General features: G+C 49.9%; 1 protein-coding gene across 1 annotated transcript; it reads right to left on the minus strand.

Annotated features, from left to right (window-relative positions):
* Window positions 1-1,481: 1,481 nt before the first annotated feature.
* Window positions 1,482-14,012, minus strand: C10H2orf72 (chromosome 10 C2orf72 homolog). Its single transcript, XM_075004620.1, has 3 exons — window positions 13,382-14,012; window positions 9,033-9,146; window positions 1,482-6,302 (listed from the first exon to the last, which is right to left on the minus strand). Exons 1-3 carry the CDS (start codon window positions 14,010-14,012, stop codon window positions 6,211-6,213), a joined length of 837 nt encoding a protein of 278 aa, XP_074860721.1. The 3' UTR covers window positions 1,482-6,210.
* Window positions 14,013-14,522: the final 510 nt, after the last annotated feature.

Raw genomic sequence — 14,522 nt, forward strand, 5'->3', positions numbered from 1 at the left:
TAAGCTGAAATCCAGGAGAAATTTCTAAAGATTTTTGTCTATCACTGAAACATGCTTTGCTGGTATAAGCACTCCTAGCAACAGAACTATGCAGCCAGGGACCCCATAGCATGGGGTTGGGGCTGTACAGAGACAGCAAAAAGATGGTTGCTGCCCCCAAAGAGCCTATGCTGTCAGAGGAGCTTATAAGGTCCTCTCAAAAGTTGGGGATGGGGGAGGAAGGTCTTTTTTAACAAACTCCCATCAGGAATCACAGGGCAAGGCCAAGCAAGGGAGAGCCCTCATGGCAGGCTGTTTTCCCATCTTAAGTTCACAAGCTGAAAAAGGGAGCATCTGGTCTAGCCATCTTCCTCTATCAAAATATTACCAAATCCCTCATTCCCTCCCCACCCGACCTGGCACTGTTTACTGACACAACAGTGCAAGGTCCAAATGCCCTCTACGCTTTTCATGCAGTGCCCTACTTATCAGCATTGCATTTAGGTTTGTAGACTCACAGTCTGGGCCTTGTTTGGATAAATTGAACACTCAGGTCAGAAAGCTGGTTGGAAGGTCGGGTTAAACAGAAAAACTGAAGTTTTACAAAGTTTGCTCTGGAACAAAAGCTCTGGCTTGTCTCTAACAGAAGTCAATTTCTGCAGATTCTGACCTAGTACGAAAAGTATTTTGAAAAACAGGTGTCGGGGGTCTTACAACCTACTAAGTCAATGTAGCTGATGGTGCTCAGCATCTTACACAATCAAGCCATTGTGCTGGAATTATAATGGTTACATCAGAAAAGGCAGCAGGGTGCCCCTCCTTTGAAATTAACAGAGCCAAGTATCCTACTACAATTGTTTGGTCTCCAGTTACAGCCACATGTGCTGCACAAGGCAAGCCATCTTGTTGCCACCCGGGATGGCCACCAAAGGCACGTTTCACTATTCCCTTCGGTGCTCAAAGGATTATACAGCAACTTCCATCTCCCCCGGGACTTAGCTTATATCCGATCAGTTGAAAGTCAAAGTAAAATCCATATCAGTGATATTGCAGGGGAGGGGGGAGGAAATGCTCTGGTGGACATCAATCAAACATAAGAAGCAAGCTACAGTAATAGAGGCCCTGTTGCAGCTCAGCTTGCAAGCAGAAGCTCTGCTGGAAGAAAGTTCTAGGTAGAAACTTGTAGCATCGCCTGTGCTGGCTGGGGGAGACGCTCCATTGGGGGCTGAGCCAGACCCCACACTGGCCAGGGAAGAGGCTGGCATGGTGCAGGGGGAGGGGGATGAGCAGGAAGTCAGCTCTGTTGGGGGCTGGGCCAGCCCCACACTGGGTCCAGGAGAAGCTTGCATAGTGTGGGAGGGGACTCCCTTGCGGGGGCTGGGCCCTGCACTGGCTGAGGCAGGGGCTGGGGCCAGGGCTGGCACAGTGCAAGTATGGGAAACATGGTGGAACCTTGCCCAGAGAGACAGACAGACAGCAAAAATAATATATATGATACAATTTAAATCTGTTTATTTGTTCCTTACATCAAGTACTTAAGGTAACAATATCCCAAAATTAGTCCCCCAATTAAATACATAAAACAATTTCTTCAACTATAAAGGGCAAGTTCACCTGTTAAAAAAATCTAAGTCGCTTTTCTTCTTTAGATTAGTGTCCAGCAGAAGATACATGGAGCCAGCTCTGCTTCCATTTACTTCCATATAAGCCTAGAATGAGCCCACTGACTTCAATAAAGTCACTACATGTGCAAAGCTCGAATAACAGTGTAGAATTTGGCCCCAAGTCCATACACATTTAATGTATCTCTACAGGGCTGTTTTAAATGGTTAATTCATCAGGCCTTAACAGATTATAAAGATTCGCAAAACATATCACCCCGGTTCTGGGAGTAAGATAAATGTTAAATTAGTATAAAAAAATCTGATTGTTAAACGACCGGCTCTTAAGTTAGAGATCAGCAGAGAGAGATGTGGATTCATAACAGACACACGCCTGGTCTCTCTACACTACAGTTAAGGTACAATCAATCTAATTATGTTAGTGTGTACATAAGAGTGCTGCTTCTGCCGAAGTGGCCTGCTGCACCAACATAACTCCACGTCTGTGAGAGGTGTCATGCGTATGTTGACGTAGTTAGGGTGACACAGCGCACTGTGTTACTTACATCTCCTGTTGGCTGTGAGCCTTCATCTGGCTGACAGCTCTGCCTGTAAACATAGCTGTGAACCCCAGGGCTACTAGGGTCCACAATGACCCACATCAGTCAGTGCAAGCACTCATGGTGAGGACCCACCCCAAGACCAAAGAAGCCGGCATGGAAATGAACCCCCAATTTAATTACTGCAGTGGCTGTATATCAACTTCATGTCCATTAACTCTAGGGCAGACATGCCCTCGACGTGCCTTCAAAGCCCCCCAGGTGAGCTAGGCTAGAAGGCAGCACAGTAGCTGGCATTCATTTCAAACCACTAAACTATAAGCTGTTTCCCACTCAGTGCTGAAATTCAGCATCTCGTATGCAGCCACCCACACTAGACGACTTTACTCAATCACCTTATTACATTTGTATTTTCAACTTGCTTGTAGCCATATTCCCACAAAGCAATTTTAACCTGCAGAATACCCCAGGAACAAGACATAAGCGGGTGCCAGTCCCTCTATATAGATTCTTAAATGCCATGGCACTATGGCAGAATCTCAGAGTTATGAACACCTCAGGAATGGAGTTTCATAACTCTGAACTGTTTGTAACTCTGAATAGAACGAGTCCTGTAGCAACTTAAAGACTAACAAATTTATTTATTAGGAAATGAACTTTGGTGGGTGTGACCCTTCTTCACAAGTTTTGAAAAGTTCTCAACTAAATATTGATTTAATACAGCTTTGGACTTTATCATGCAGAAGAAAAAGACTGCTTTTAGACATCTTAATTTAAAGGAAATGCACAAAGTTTTCTCACCTTTTCAAGGCTTTGTTGAAAACTTCCCTTTATTTTCTGGTAGTTTTTCTTTTAACACAATACTGTACTGTAGCTGGGTTTGCCTTGTTTGTTTTTTGTCTCTGCTGCTGCCTGACTGTGTACTTCCAGTTCCAAATGAGGGTGACTGGCAATGTTCCCTCTAATTTTTTCCATCCACTGGCAGAATAAATTTTGTTATGTGCACCGAAGCATGAGGCTGCCCACTGGGATGTTTTAAACAGGAGTTTCAGAAGCCAGATGCGAGACGTAATTCTTCTGCTCTCCTCTGCACTGATTAGGGCTCAGAGGCGTTATTGTCTCCGGTCCTGGTTACCACATTTCAGGAAAAGTGTGGCCAAATTATAACAAGTCCAGAGAAGAGCAACAAAAGTGATTCAGGTCTATAAAACATGACCTAACAGGGTAAATTGTCTCCTCTTTTCCAAACTAAACCAACCCAATTCTTTCAAAGGGGATTTGATAAGCATTTTCAAGTACATAAAGGGTTGTTACAAGGAGGAGAAAGAAAAAATCTTCTTAATCTCTGACAAAAGGATAAGAAGCAATGGGCTCAAATTGCAGCAAGGGAGATTTAGATTGGACACTCAGAAAAACTTCCTGTCAGGGTGGCTGAATGCTGGAACAAGTTGCCTAACGTTGTGGAACCACCATCACTGGAGATCTTTAAGAGCAGGTTAGATAAATACCCATCAGGGATGATCTAGATAATTCTTAGTGGTGCCATGAGTGCAGAGGAGAAGATTAGACAACCTGTTGACATTCCTTCCAGTCCTATGATTCTATAGGCCTGGCTTTTTTCGCTTTAGCTTAAACCCCTTCCCAAGTGATAGAAGCTATTCTTTTTTTAAAAAGGCACCGTCACGCCCGGATCAGAGTGTCCCCAGAGAGTTACACTGAGAAAACTAATGATGTAAACTCCCTCCATAGTTTATACCGAACAAACACACGTTGACAAGGCCTAAGTCAGAAACGACGAAGACGCTCGCTCAGCAGCCAAGGTCTTGAGCGACCTGAATTACAAAATAAAATTCCACCAACCAATTTCTTCAAACACCCATCAGTCACACACCAGAGAAAACATAACCCCACTGACTCAGCCACTCTGTCACTCCCCCTCTCTGACACTTAAAGCACTTTTCCTCTGCTAGGCCACTTCTGAATCACCCCACATGCGATGGGCTGCTCTCATGCAGCAGAAACATCACTGCATCAACACAGGCAGACTGTGAAGGGGAAACACAGTCACGTGTAGATTATTGTACATTTGTGTTCTCCCGCTCCCCTTTGTCCTTCTCTGGCACCTCCAAGGATCTCACAGCACTTTTCAGACATTAATGAGGCCTTGCAGCTTCCGTATGAGGTAGATAAATATTAATAGCCCCATTTTACAGTTGAGAAGATTGAAGTACAGAGAAATGAAGTGATTTGTCCATGGTCACAGCTGGGTAAAGACAGTCATCCCGATTGCTGACTAGGGAAATGACAGAGTATCTGGTTACATAACTAACCAATAAGCATCTTCTTATCGGTTACGGCTACCAGTTACTCACAGCCTCCCACAGGAAATACGGAGTAGCTGGCTCTGCCTCTATCCCTGTCTGTGCTGGGATCATGCAGTTTCCCCCAAGGTTGCTCTGCATTTTAAAGGCAGAACAAGCACACGGAGGAGCAGGGAAAGGGGTAGGGTCCAACCCCACGGTGGGGACAGAAGTTGAGCCAGGCTGTGGGCCGGCTCAGCCTTTTAAATGCAGAGCGGCAGGGCGAGGGAGGGGTTAACCAAATAACAGACAAATTATGGCAGTTACTTGGATACCAGATTACTTGCTCTTTAACATCTTGCTCCTCTACACAACAGACAAGGATTGTCTACAGCGCGCTGCTTTCAGAAGAGACACGACCAATTTTCAGCTGATCAGGCGTTTGGATCGGCTGGGGTTACCCACCGCTTGGCTGTTTGCAGCGTCTCTGCCAAGCAGAGAACAAAGGAAGAGCAGTTGAAAAAAAGGAAGAAAAGCAGATTGCAGCTGGACCGACCCACGGGAAAGAGCCTCCTGGCAAGCTGGGAAGGCAGCGAGGTGGGACACAACTGAGGAGACACTGTCCTGCCAACAGCCTGATCTGATGAAAACTTGCAACAGAGAGCAAGGAAAACCAAGCTAAAGCCAAACTTGGAAATACATGCTGAAAAAAAGGAGTCATAAGGAAATGTATCGGACATACCTAGTCTCCCATCAATACCCCATGCAAATAAAACCCTAATTAAAACAACTGGCTGCCAGACAGGTTAAAAATATACCGTTGCAAACTAGTAAATATATAATTTTTTTATTTCCTAAAAACCATATATTAAGTCAGTTCTTTGAGAGAGAGAAACTTATGGTGTTGTCTTGGGGGCCTGAAAGCTGTGTGGTTGTTGGGATCCCACCATTAAGAAGTTGGGGAAGGGGTGGATATCCATCACCCCCTTCGCAACATGGAAATACTATAATGCCCCCAATGCAACCCGTAAATCACTCACTTAGCACCACGATTAGCCAGATGGAATGCCTGGCGCTCTGACCACGCTCCGACAGACATGAGCATCAGTCACTTCTCCATCGTGCACAAGCAGAGCGGTCTGCCAGTAGCCACGGCTCTTTCTTCATATGAGCTTATTGCAGTCAGTCCTCTTGAACTGGTCAGGGTGTCCCAAGGCCTATACATGAAGATGAGCAGCCCCAACGTGATCTCTCTGCAGCTCTAGTGCTTCTTTTTTTTTTCCTGGTTGCTTGCTCTTTCCTAGTGGAGGAGCCATAACACAAAACACAAGGGCTACCGAGGCCCTTAGCTGGAAGTCTGGAACAGCACGGGAGCATAAGGGCAAGGCAGAAGACTGGTTTCATCAGCAAAGAAACTCAGAAGGCCTCTTGGATGGGCATTTTGTTGTTCAAATGAAAGAGTCTCCTTGAACAGCTGAGCAATCCTGCGTGGCCACATCCCCAGGAAATGCTTCCAACAGGATTTCTTAAAGATCCCCGGTCCATTTTCTTCTCTCCAGATTCACTCTACTGCATGATGGAATACAACCCTCCTCTGGATTTTGCTGCAGCAATAGTGGGGCGGGAAGATTATCTGGTTCAGACATGGTGTGTTGCTACAGAAGGTAGCAGATTTTTCCAAGAGCAGTACAATGGCTTCCAAGTGCCTCTCCAGCAGACTCAACCCATCGTCTTCACACAAGAGTGGTCCCACAATGCCATTCAGCAGCTCTAAGGGCCTGCGCCTCTGCCAGCTTCTTCACACTTTCCATTAGGCAATATACTTGTCAGAGCCACCCCCTCCTCCGGGTCCTGCAGGCCACCTACGAGGAGCAGAGAAAGGGAAACAAAGCAAGGTCAGTGAGGACAATGCATTCTGGAGTCCTTGTTTCCAGCATGCTCATTTTACGCAAATTATATAAGAAGGGCTACACTGGGTCAGACCAAAGGTCCATCTAGCATATTGTGACTAATATTTTAAGTTTCAACAATAAATGAACCAGAAATCAGAGACTGTTTCTATAACTAGCTCTAATTTTAGATCATAGATTGAGCATTCTGGCACCATACAGAATTTTCCTCTGACACCTGGTGACTCACCTCACCATCTCTTGAGTAAGGCACTCTCAGTCCCAATCCTGGAATCGACCCCTGCAGATAACCCCCAGACCTATGTGATGCCTTATCAACTTCCACTAGCCTCCACATGGGCATGAGGGCCTGTCTGCCTGAGACCGACTGCAGGATATTTATTGGACCAGATCGTCTCACCATGCACCACAGTTTTAAGGGAGAAAATGCCCTTTGTGTACCAGCATTTAACCTCTCACAAACTGAGCATTTCAATGATTTGCCCACAAAGGGGCCTGTTTCATCCTAATTCCTCCGTTGTACCATTATCACACAGAGGTAGCCAAGTTATCTGTATCTTCACAAAACAAACAAGCAGTCACGTAGCACTTTAAAGACTAACAAAATAATTTCTTAGGTGAAGAGCTTTCGTGGCACAGACCCACTTCTTCAGATCTGGAAAGTGTGATGAAAGTAAACTGGCACGACAAAACTATAACAGACAGAGGAAAAACAATGAAACGAAAACTGACAAATTAGCTACATGGGACAGAAAGAGGGGGGTGAAGGGTAGGGGAGAGGGTGAAGAAAATGACTTACTGCCAGTGTGTAGTAAGTTCAGTGGCTTGCCTCAGCTCACTATGAACATCAAAGATGGGGAAGCTGTCTTTGTAATGGTTAAGGTAATTGCTAGCCCTATTAAGACCTAGCTGCACAATATTCAACTTGAGACTTATTCGCTCTGTGTGAGGGCTTTTGCCAGCACAGATATGGAAGGGAGCTTTTAGCTTAAGCTGTAGAGGCGCCTGCCCTAAGCTCCAGAAGTCCCCAAGATCAAATCCCCCTGTGGGTGGTTACAGAGACATCTGTCAGGAATGGTCTAGATAGTGCTTGGTCCTGCCCATGAGGGTAGGGGACTGGACTTGACCTCTCCAGGTCCCTTCCTGTTCTAGGATTGGGCTTGGCAACTGGAACCTGTGGGGTCCTCACCAGAAAGGAGGCTAGGCTCTTAAATAGATTGCTTTGTCAGCAAAATTTAGGCATAGACCAGGCTTCAGCTACACCCCTAGAACCAACATTGGTGACGCTATGAGTGTACAGAAAACTAGGACCCTTGTGTTTTTACTGGGCCAGATAAGATACGTGAAAGACACTGGCAAAGCATCTACCAACACAGCATCCTCTGCTAGGGCAGTATGGACAGGGCATGGGCGAGGTGACGAGACAGGCACACCGGCTGAACAAGTGTGCGTGGGCAAAAGAGAACTTGAACTTCCGTGGTGGTGAGACACAGAAACAAGTGGGTGATCAACACAAGGCAGACGTAAGTTCAGAAGACAGGGTGGGCACAGGTGTCTGGATAGCAGAGGGTTCATGCCTTGGGGCTGTGCTGGATTAGATCCTGGTCCTACAGCACTCTGAACATGTACATGCTATGCACGTGCAGTAACCCAGTTAGCAATCTGTAGTCCAGACATGTCCTGGCAAACCCATTGCCACTCCATGGCCACATGACAGCCAGCACCACGCACAGGCTACCGGACCACTGCACCAAGCACAGGCAAATAGGAGGACTCAGCAGAATGCTTGTAAAACACTGGGGAGAGACAACACAAAAAGAAGCCTCCCAGCCAGCGTGCTACAACGATTGTCTCTCAGTATTTGGATGTTGTGGGGACAGCTGTGCGTGTGGTTTTATATGTGCTGCCACCGGAGCCAGAGGGTAGAATCCAGGAGCAGTTAGTAGGGGTGCATTGGCTTGTATAGATTGAAGAGATGTTCTCCCCAAGGACACCAGCCACATTCCAAGGGAGGTTTTGTTGGACACCAGGAAAAGCTCCCTAACGGTCAGGGTGGTTAAACACTGGAATAAATTGCCTGGGGAGGTGGTGGAATCTCCATTATTGGAGATCTTAAAGAACAGGTTAGACAGATGTAACCCACACACCAAGGTGGGGGGTAACTGTCCCATGTAGTGGTACCCAGACCACTTCACAGAGAAAGAATAAGTGTCTGCTACAGCCTCAGTTGAGAGGTAGCTGGCCTTTAGCTCAAGTTGTAGTGGCGCCTGCACTAAGCTCCTGAGATCACAGGTTTGAGTTTGCCTGTGGGCAGTTACAGAGACATCTTTCAGGAATGGTCTAGATAGTGCTTGGTCCTGCCTGTGAGCCCAGAGGACGGGACTTGACATCTACAGGCTGTTTCCTGTTCTAGGATTAGGCTTGGCAATTGGAACCTCTGAGGTTTTCACTAGACAAGGACCATAGGCCAGACCTTATGGCTTAGTGAGAGCACTCAGCATCATCACAGGGGAGACAGTTTCCAAGGCTTCTCCTGATCGACCACTCCCGAGACTGGAAAGACCTGGGAACGCTGCCAGAGGGGACAGAAATGGGTACCACAGATAAGATACAATTGTCCTGGCGAGGAGTCCGTAGCTGGACATGTGGAGAAAACAAGCACCTCACAGGAGCTGAGCTTACCCTCATGAATGTCATTGGTAGCTTTAGCCGAACTGCCTCTGCTCTGGCTCCTCCTGCCCCAGGGGACACACCGCAGGATGGAGGGGAGTCGCTGCTTTTCTCTGTCCTCTGCACCTTGGAGATACAAGACCACAGGGAATTCAGAATGTTATTAGCAAGACATGGGGCTTCCTCAAGTCCTTGCTGGTAATAGGGGGACCTGCCTTATTCTGGGTCACATACAGTCAGGCTGTTCCCTGCTGACAGTGGTATCCACGCTCCTCAACCTTGGGGCATTGGATATTTGGGCCTCTGTGCAGAATTCACCATATGATGTCACTAAATGGTACCCAGAAATCCATTTCTCCCCGATGAAATGGACTCCCTCGTCTAGACACATCCAGCGTAAGGACTATTTGCCTGCACTTTCTTGCTGCCGAGAATTGCCTTAATGAGTTTCACTAGCAGCTGGGTTTTGGATGGGTTTTGAGTTTGCATCAAGGTGAGGGACTGCTGGCAGCCTCAGCAGCCATGGCAGGTAAATCCATGTGGATTTGTTTGTGTGTACACACAGCAGCTGTGAGAGTGTACATGTAAATGCAGAGAGAGGGCAGGCGGAACCTTCCCATCCTGTGGCTGGACCTCTCCCCATACACTTTTACTATCACTTCTTACAGAGGGACTAACTCTCCCGCACTAAAGACTATCTGCTGGAAGCAGAGAGATTTGTATTGTACTTAACTATGCCATAGAATCTGCACCATCGCAAAAAGAACATTGCATTTTGAAGTGAGTTGCCATTAGCTCTTGAGCCATTACTGTAAAATACTAGGCAATTAAACGAGGGGGGGTTTACTCTCACACAACTTGATGTCACAAGCAGGTTGTTGCAACAATCAGGTATCCCCAAATACTAGGGTATGGAATATCTTACCCACCAGTCAAGCTTTATCTCCTGCCACCCTGTTATTGTCCTCCCCAGTTGTGACTCTCCTTACGAAGTCAATCTTAGGCAGCTTTAAGCTGCACCTCATGATACTTCCTCTTGGTCAACACAAAAAAATTTCCAATAACATAATTCTTATAAAATGGCTCTCCCCTCTTTTAGACTCTAGAGAACATAAAGGCATGTGATGCTCAGGAAAAGCGGGTTAATATGCTAGTAGTTCTTCTCTGAAATCCTGGGATCATGCGCTAGTTAAGGCCATGAGTGGATGCAGGAATCTCTCCATCCACATCCCAGCTCTACAGCACACATCACAGCCCCTAAAAGCTGTCACCGAGTTGTTGCTTCGGTTGGAGATGTGATTTAAAAAAAAAAACAAAAAACGCATCCCTGACCAACAGAGTAATGCTTCTGCTAGCCGGGCTACTATCAGATTGTTGGGTTGGGGCACAGGAGGAACGCTACATCAGCATGAACGTAACAGCCATGCTGGGCCAGGCTAATGACACACCTAGCTCAGGAGCCTGTCGTGCAGCCCTGGCTGGTGCCAGATGCTTCAGAGGGAATGAGCAGAACAGGGCAATGCTTAAGTGATCAGGAGAATGTCTTCCATCTGTATACATAAAACAACGGTCTCAAGTTGCAGAGCAGGAGGTGCAAGTTGGATATGAGGAAAAACTTTCCCCAGGCGGGTGGTGAAGCACTGGAATACGTTACCTAGGGAGGTGGTGGAATCTCCATCCCTAGAGGTTTTTAAATCCCAGTATGACAAATCGCTGACTGGGATGATTGGTCCTGCTTTGAGCAGAGGGTTGGGTTTGTTGACCTCCTGAGGTCTCTTCCAGCCCTAGAATTTTACGATTCTACACTGCATCTGTGCTAGGGGGCTGTGCTGCCATGAGTTACCTCTGCATGACAGAGCCCACATTCAAGAGAGCAGCGAGAAGCAAAGGGGTGCTGTCACTCAGGTCTGCATTTTAAGCAAGTGGGGGCTGGAGTGGTTTGAATAGCACAGAGCTGGAGAGTACCATTCAGATGACAGGGAAAAGTAAAGGCTGGCTGACACAGGGGAGTTGTAATACCTGCACAGCTCCACTCCTGCACGAGAACAGCTTTTACTGCACTTTACACCCCTTCCAAAGAGGCATGAACTAAACCAAGAACCAAACTACACTCCTTCTCGAATAAGCATCCCTCTCCCCCACTCCAATGTAACTCTAGCAGTTTAAATCTGCACCTTAGTTTATAATGGTGTAACTTTCCTGTGCAGACATGCTCTCCTTGCCCTCCAGTTACCAGGACAAAGGGGAACATAGGGATGAGGGTCAGGCCCCTTTTGACAGCCCAATACAGCCCTGTGGAGCACAGAAAAGGAGCAGCCCAGCCAGTTGTACCAGGGCTTGTGGTGGCAGCAGTCCTGTACCAATGAGCTGGGTGTGTAATGTTAGTCCGGTCATCTTCAGCTGCAGCTAATCACGGATCCAGCAGGAGGCAGTGCCTGGCAGGTCAACCAGATGGAGAAAAGAAACTGGAGCCAGGGAAGGAGTGGGACAAAGGAATAACATCACAGAGCAGAGATCTGATATGTGGGGTGGGGACTCTCAGAAACAGGAATACCACCGAGTGTCTGTTGCAGAACGTCTCCTGCGTGCACTGAAGTCAGGCTGGAGGTTGAGAGGAAAAGGCAAACACACCACAACACAACCCATCCCCTGCCCCACAGCACCAGCCACACTGCAGGCTCCTGAGCCAGGGAAGCTGAGAGGCCTGGTCTAGAAACTCAGCAAGGGAGCGTCTCTGCCCCTCTCTCTCCCCGCCGCAGCTTTCTCCCTGGGAAGGAGCCAACTGGGCCAAAGGGAAAAAATAAGACCAGGAAGGCAAGGGGAGGCTGACAGGGCATCTCCTGTGAGGGCAGATTACACAGACTGAAGTAAGGCTGCTGCCTCTAGGGTCTGAAACAAATGAATTTGCGGAGAGCTGGGGACCTCTCAAAGCAGGGACCAGCCATGGCAGAGAACCAGAGCACTGGGGAAAGTAGTGAAAGCGAGGGGGAGAGAGAAAACAGGGCAGAGACCCAAAGGGAGGGGAGCTCCAGGCAGTTACCTCCTGCTGCAGTGAGGGGTGTGGAGAGGTTTGTTTACACATCCATGCTGTTTGTGCGCCATTATTAAAGAAACTCTTATCTCCAAAGCACATGCGACACGCAGAGGACACGCAGACGGGTTGCTGGTAGAGCTACACTGGTGGGGGAGTTGATTTTCTAGCGAAGCATTTATACTGGGATAGCCTCTAACAGGACATAGGTGCAAAGCTTATTCCCCTTCCCTTACGCCGTGGGAATAAACCATACAGGTGTCTTTACACCAGTGTAACTTGGCTACATGTATACTACAGACCCTGGCCAGCCTACTTACTGGGTCAAGGGTGTGACACGGCACCATTTGTGACTGATGGAGGTGTGCAGACAAAACCCCTTTGAGTACACAGAGTTATATGGGTAATACAACGTGAGTGGGCTGCTTGTTTCGCTCTGGGAAAACAAGAGTATGAGCAGCTGGAATATGCAGTATCACGGCAAATGGCATAAATTGCATGCAAACTAGAAGCGCTTTGCTGGTGTAACACAGAGCTGCATCTGGACCGGCAAACGGCTCCCACGGTGGACATGGCCTGCATCCACACCATACGGCTGTGCTGCTTCAGTTATACCGCTCTCGTAAACCTGGTGCAACTCCTGGGAAGCCACAAGACAGTGCTGCTGAGATGGAAGTGGGTTCCAGACCCTGGTGCCACTCAGCTGTCCCTACGGGTGTTCGTTACAGCTATGAATCACTGAAATACATTTATACCCGCGGCCCTGCCTTGTGCTGCGACAGTGCTGGCCTGGGAACCCCGCTGGGATACAGCAAAAGGGAGGGTGGGTTCTATGCAGGGGGCACTGCATTCTCTGAGCCAGCCCCAAGCCTGGGAGCAAGACAAGCTGTGCTACTGGCGTGGGAGCACTGCCATTTCCAGGTGTTCAGTGGAAGAGTGCAGGGCTGGTGCTGGAGTTCGGGCCTTTTCCAACTCAGGCAGCCACCCTGCGCCACATTCTCCTGGAAAATCTCTGTCCTTTGGCTTCCTTACCCCATCCACTATTTGCTGTCGAGCCACAGCACAGCCACAGGCACCAAGGAGAGAGATACCAACTCCCCCCCAAGCAGCGTTCCCTGTAAGCTGCACGCCTGCCAGCCCCCCCCGCGTCTAGGAGAGAGTCGGTTGCTGGCTGATTAGCAGAGCGCCCGCAGGGGGCATCCTGTGTGTCTATGGGTGGTGCACACAGACGGTGCACGTCATAAAATTTATTCTGCCCTTGGGATGGAAAGAAAAATAGGACCGCTGCTCCCCAGGCCGAGCTCTGCCCCCCGCCCGCACCCCTCCGTACCTGCTCCGCGCTGCAGGGCGGCTCGCAGCGCTCGGCAGGCGGCTGCGCGGACTTCCAGCGGCCCGTCCGGGCGGCCAGGGCTGTAGGCGGCCGCCTGCACCGTGTCTTGCAGCCCGCCGGGGGGCGCCGCGCCTTGCCGGCGCCCCTGGAAGACCTCGCGGAGCAGCGCCTCCAGCAGGGGCCGCGCCGCCGCCTCCTCGCCCGGGCCCGGCTGCACGATCACCCCCACCAGGGCGGGCGGCGGGGCCCGGGGCAGCCGGCTGCGCAGGTCCCGGGCGATCTCCCGCAGCCGGGCCCGGGCTCGCCGCGGCCGCAAGCAGCCGGCCGGGCACAGCAGGAACACCAGCGGGGAGCGGATCTCCCGGCCGCGGCTGCAGGGCCCGAGGTACACCCGGACCCGGGGCGCCGGCTGGGCCCCGCTGCACGGCTGCTCCCCGGGCTCCGCGCCCGGCGTGGCCCCGCTGCACGGCTGCTCCCCGAAGAGCTCCTGGGCAAACGCCCCCAGCAGCGCCCGGGTCTCCCCGCCCTCCAGCACCTCCCCGACCAGCAGCACCTCCGGCTTCCCCCCGACCAGCTCCACCAGGGCCTGGAACTCCCGCAGCGCCTGCTCCTCCGGGGGCGCCCCCTCCATCCCCCTCCCGGGCTCCCCGGCGGCCTCTGCCGGGCCGGGGCTCAGCGCCTTCCCGGCCCCGCCCAGCCCCGGGAGCCGGGCACAGCCCGCCCCTGTCCCCTTCAGGTTGTCACTTGGCTGCTTCCTCCGCAGCTCCTGCCCCCTAACTCCAGGGGGCGGGGAGAAGGCGCCCAGGACGTTTATGACTCAGCTGCTTGTGGGCAGAAGGGCCCCACTCCCAGCCCACGTCTCGTCCGGCAGTGGGGCTCAGCCTTTTCTTATAAAGTATCCCCGTTTTAAAAAAATAAGCACCCCCCAGGCTTCTCTGGCAGACTCCCTAAGAGTGCACATACCACCCCCGGAGAGACATGGCCCTAAGGTAATTGGAGGTCTTGAGGTAGGCGCCAGTCAGCATTTCCAAGTTATTGTTCCCTCTGCAGGAGTCCAATTTGTTTTGTACACCACCAGGTTACCCTGTATCTCATGGAACTGGAAAGGGACCTTCAGAGGTCAGGGAATCCAGTTCCTTGC

Source organism: Carettochelys insculpta, chromosome 10 (assembly GCF_033958435.1).
Source record: "Carettochelys insculpta isolate YL-2023 chromosome 10, ASM3395843v1, whole genome shotgun sequence".
Taxonomy (NCBI): domain Eukaryota; kingdom Metazoa; phylum Chordata; order Testudines; family Carettochelyidae; genus Carettochelys; species Carettochelys insculpta.

Excerpts from the sequence above, each read along its gene's own strand:
- C10H2orf72 (XM_075004620.1), bottom strand. The coding sequence starts at position 14,012 with ATGGAGGGGGCGCCCCCGGAGGAGCAGGCGCTGCGGGAGTTCCAGGCC. Across the intron at positions 9,147-13,381 it reads CGCCCTGCAGCGCGGAGCAG|GTGCAGAGGACAGAGAAAAG; the intron begins GTACGGAGGGGT and ends TGTATCTCCAAG. Across the intron at positions 6,303-9,032 it reads TACCAATGACATTCATGAGG|GTGGCCTGCAGGACCCGGAG; the intron begins GTAAGCTCAGCT and ends TGCTCCTCGTAG.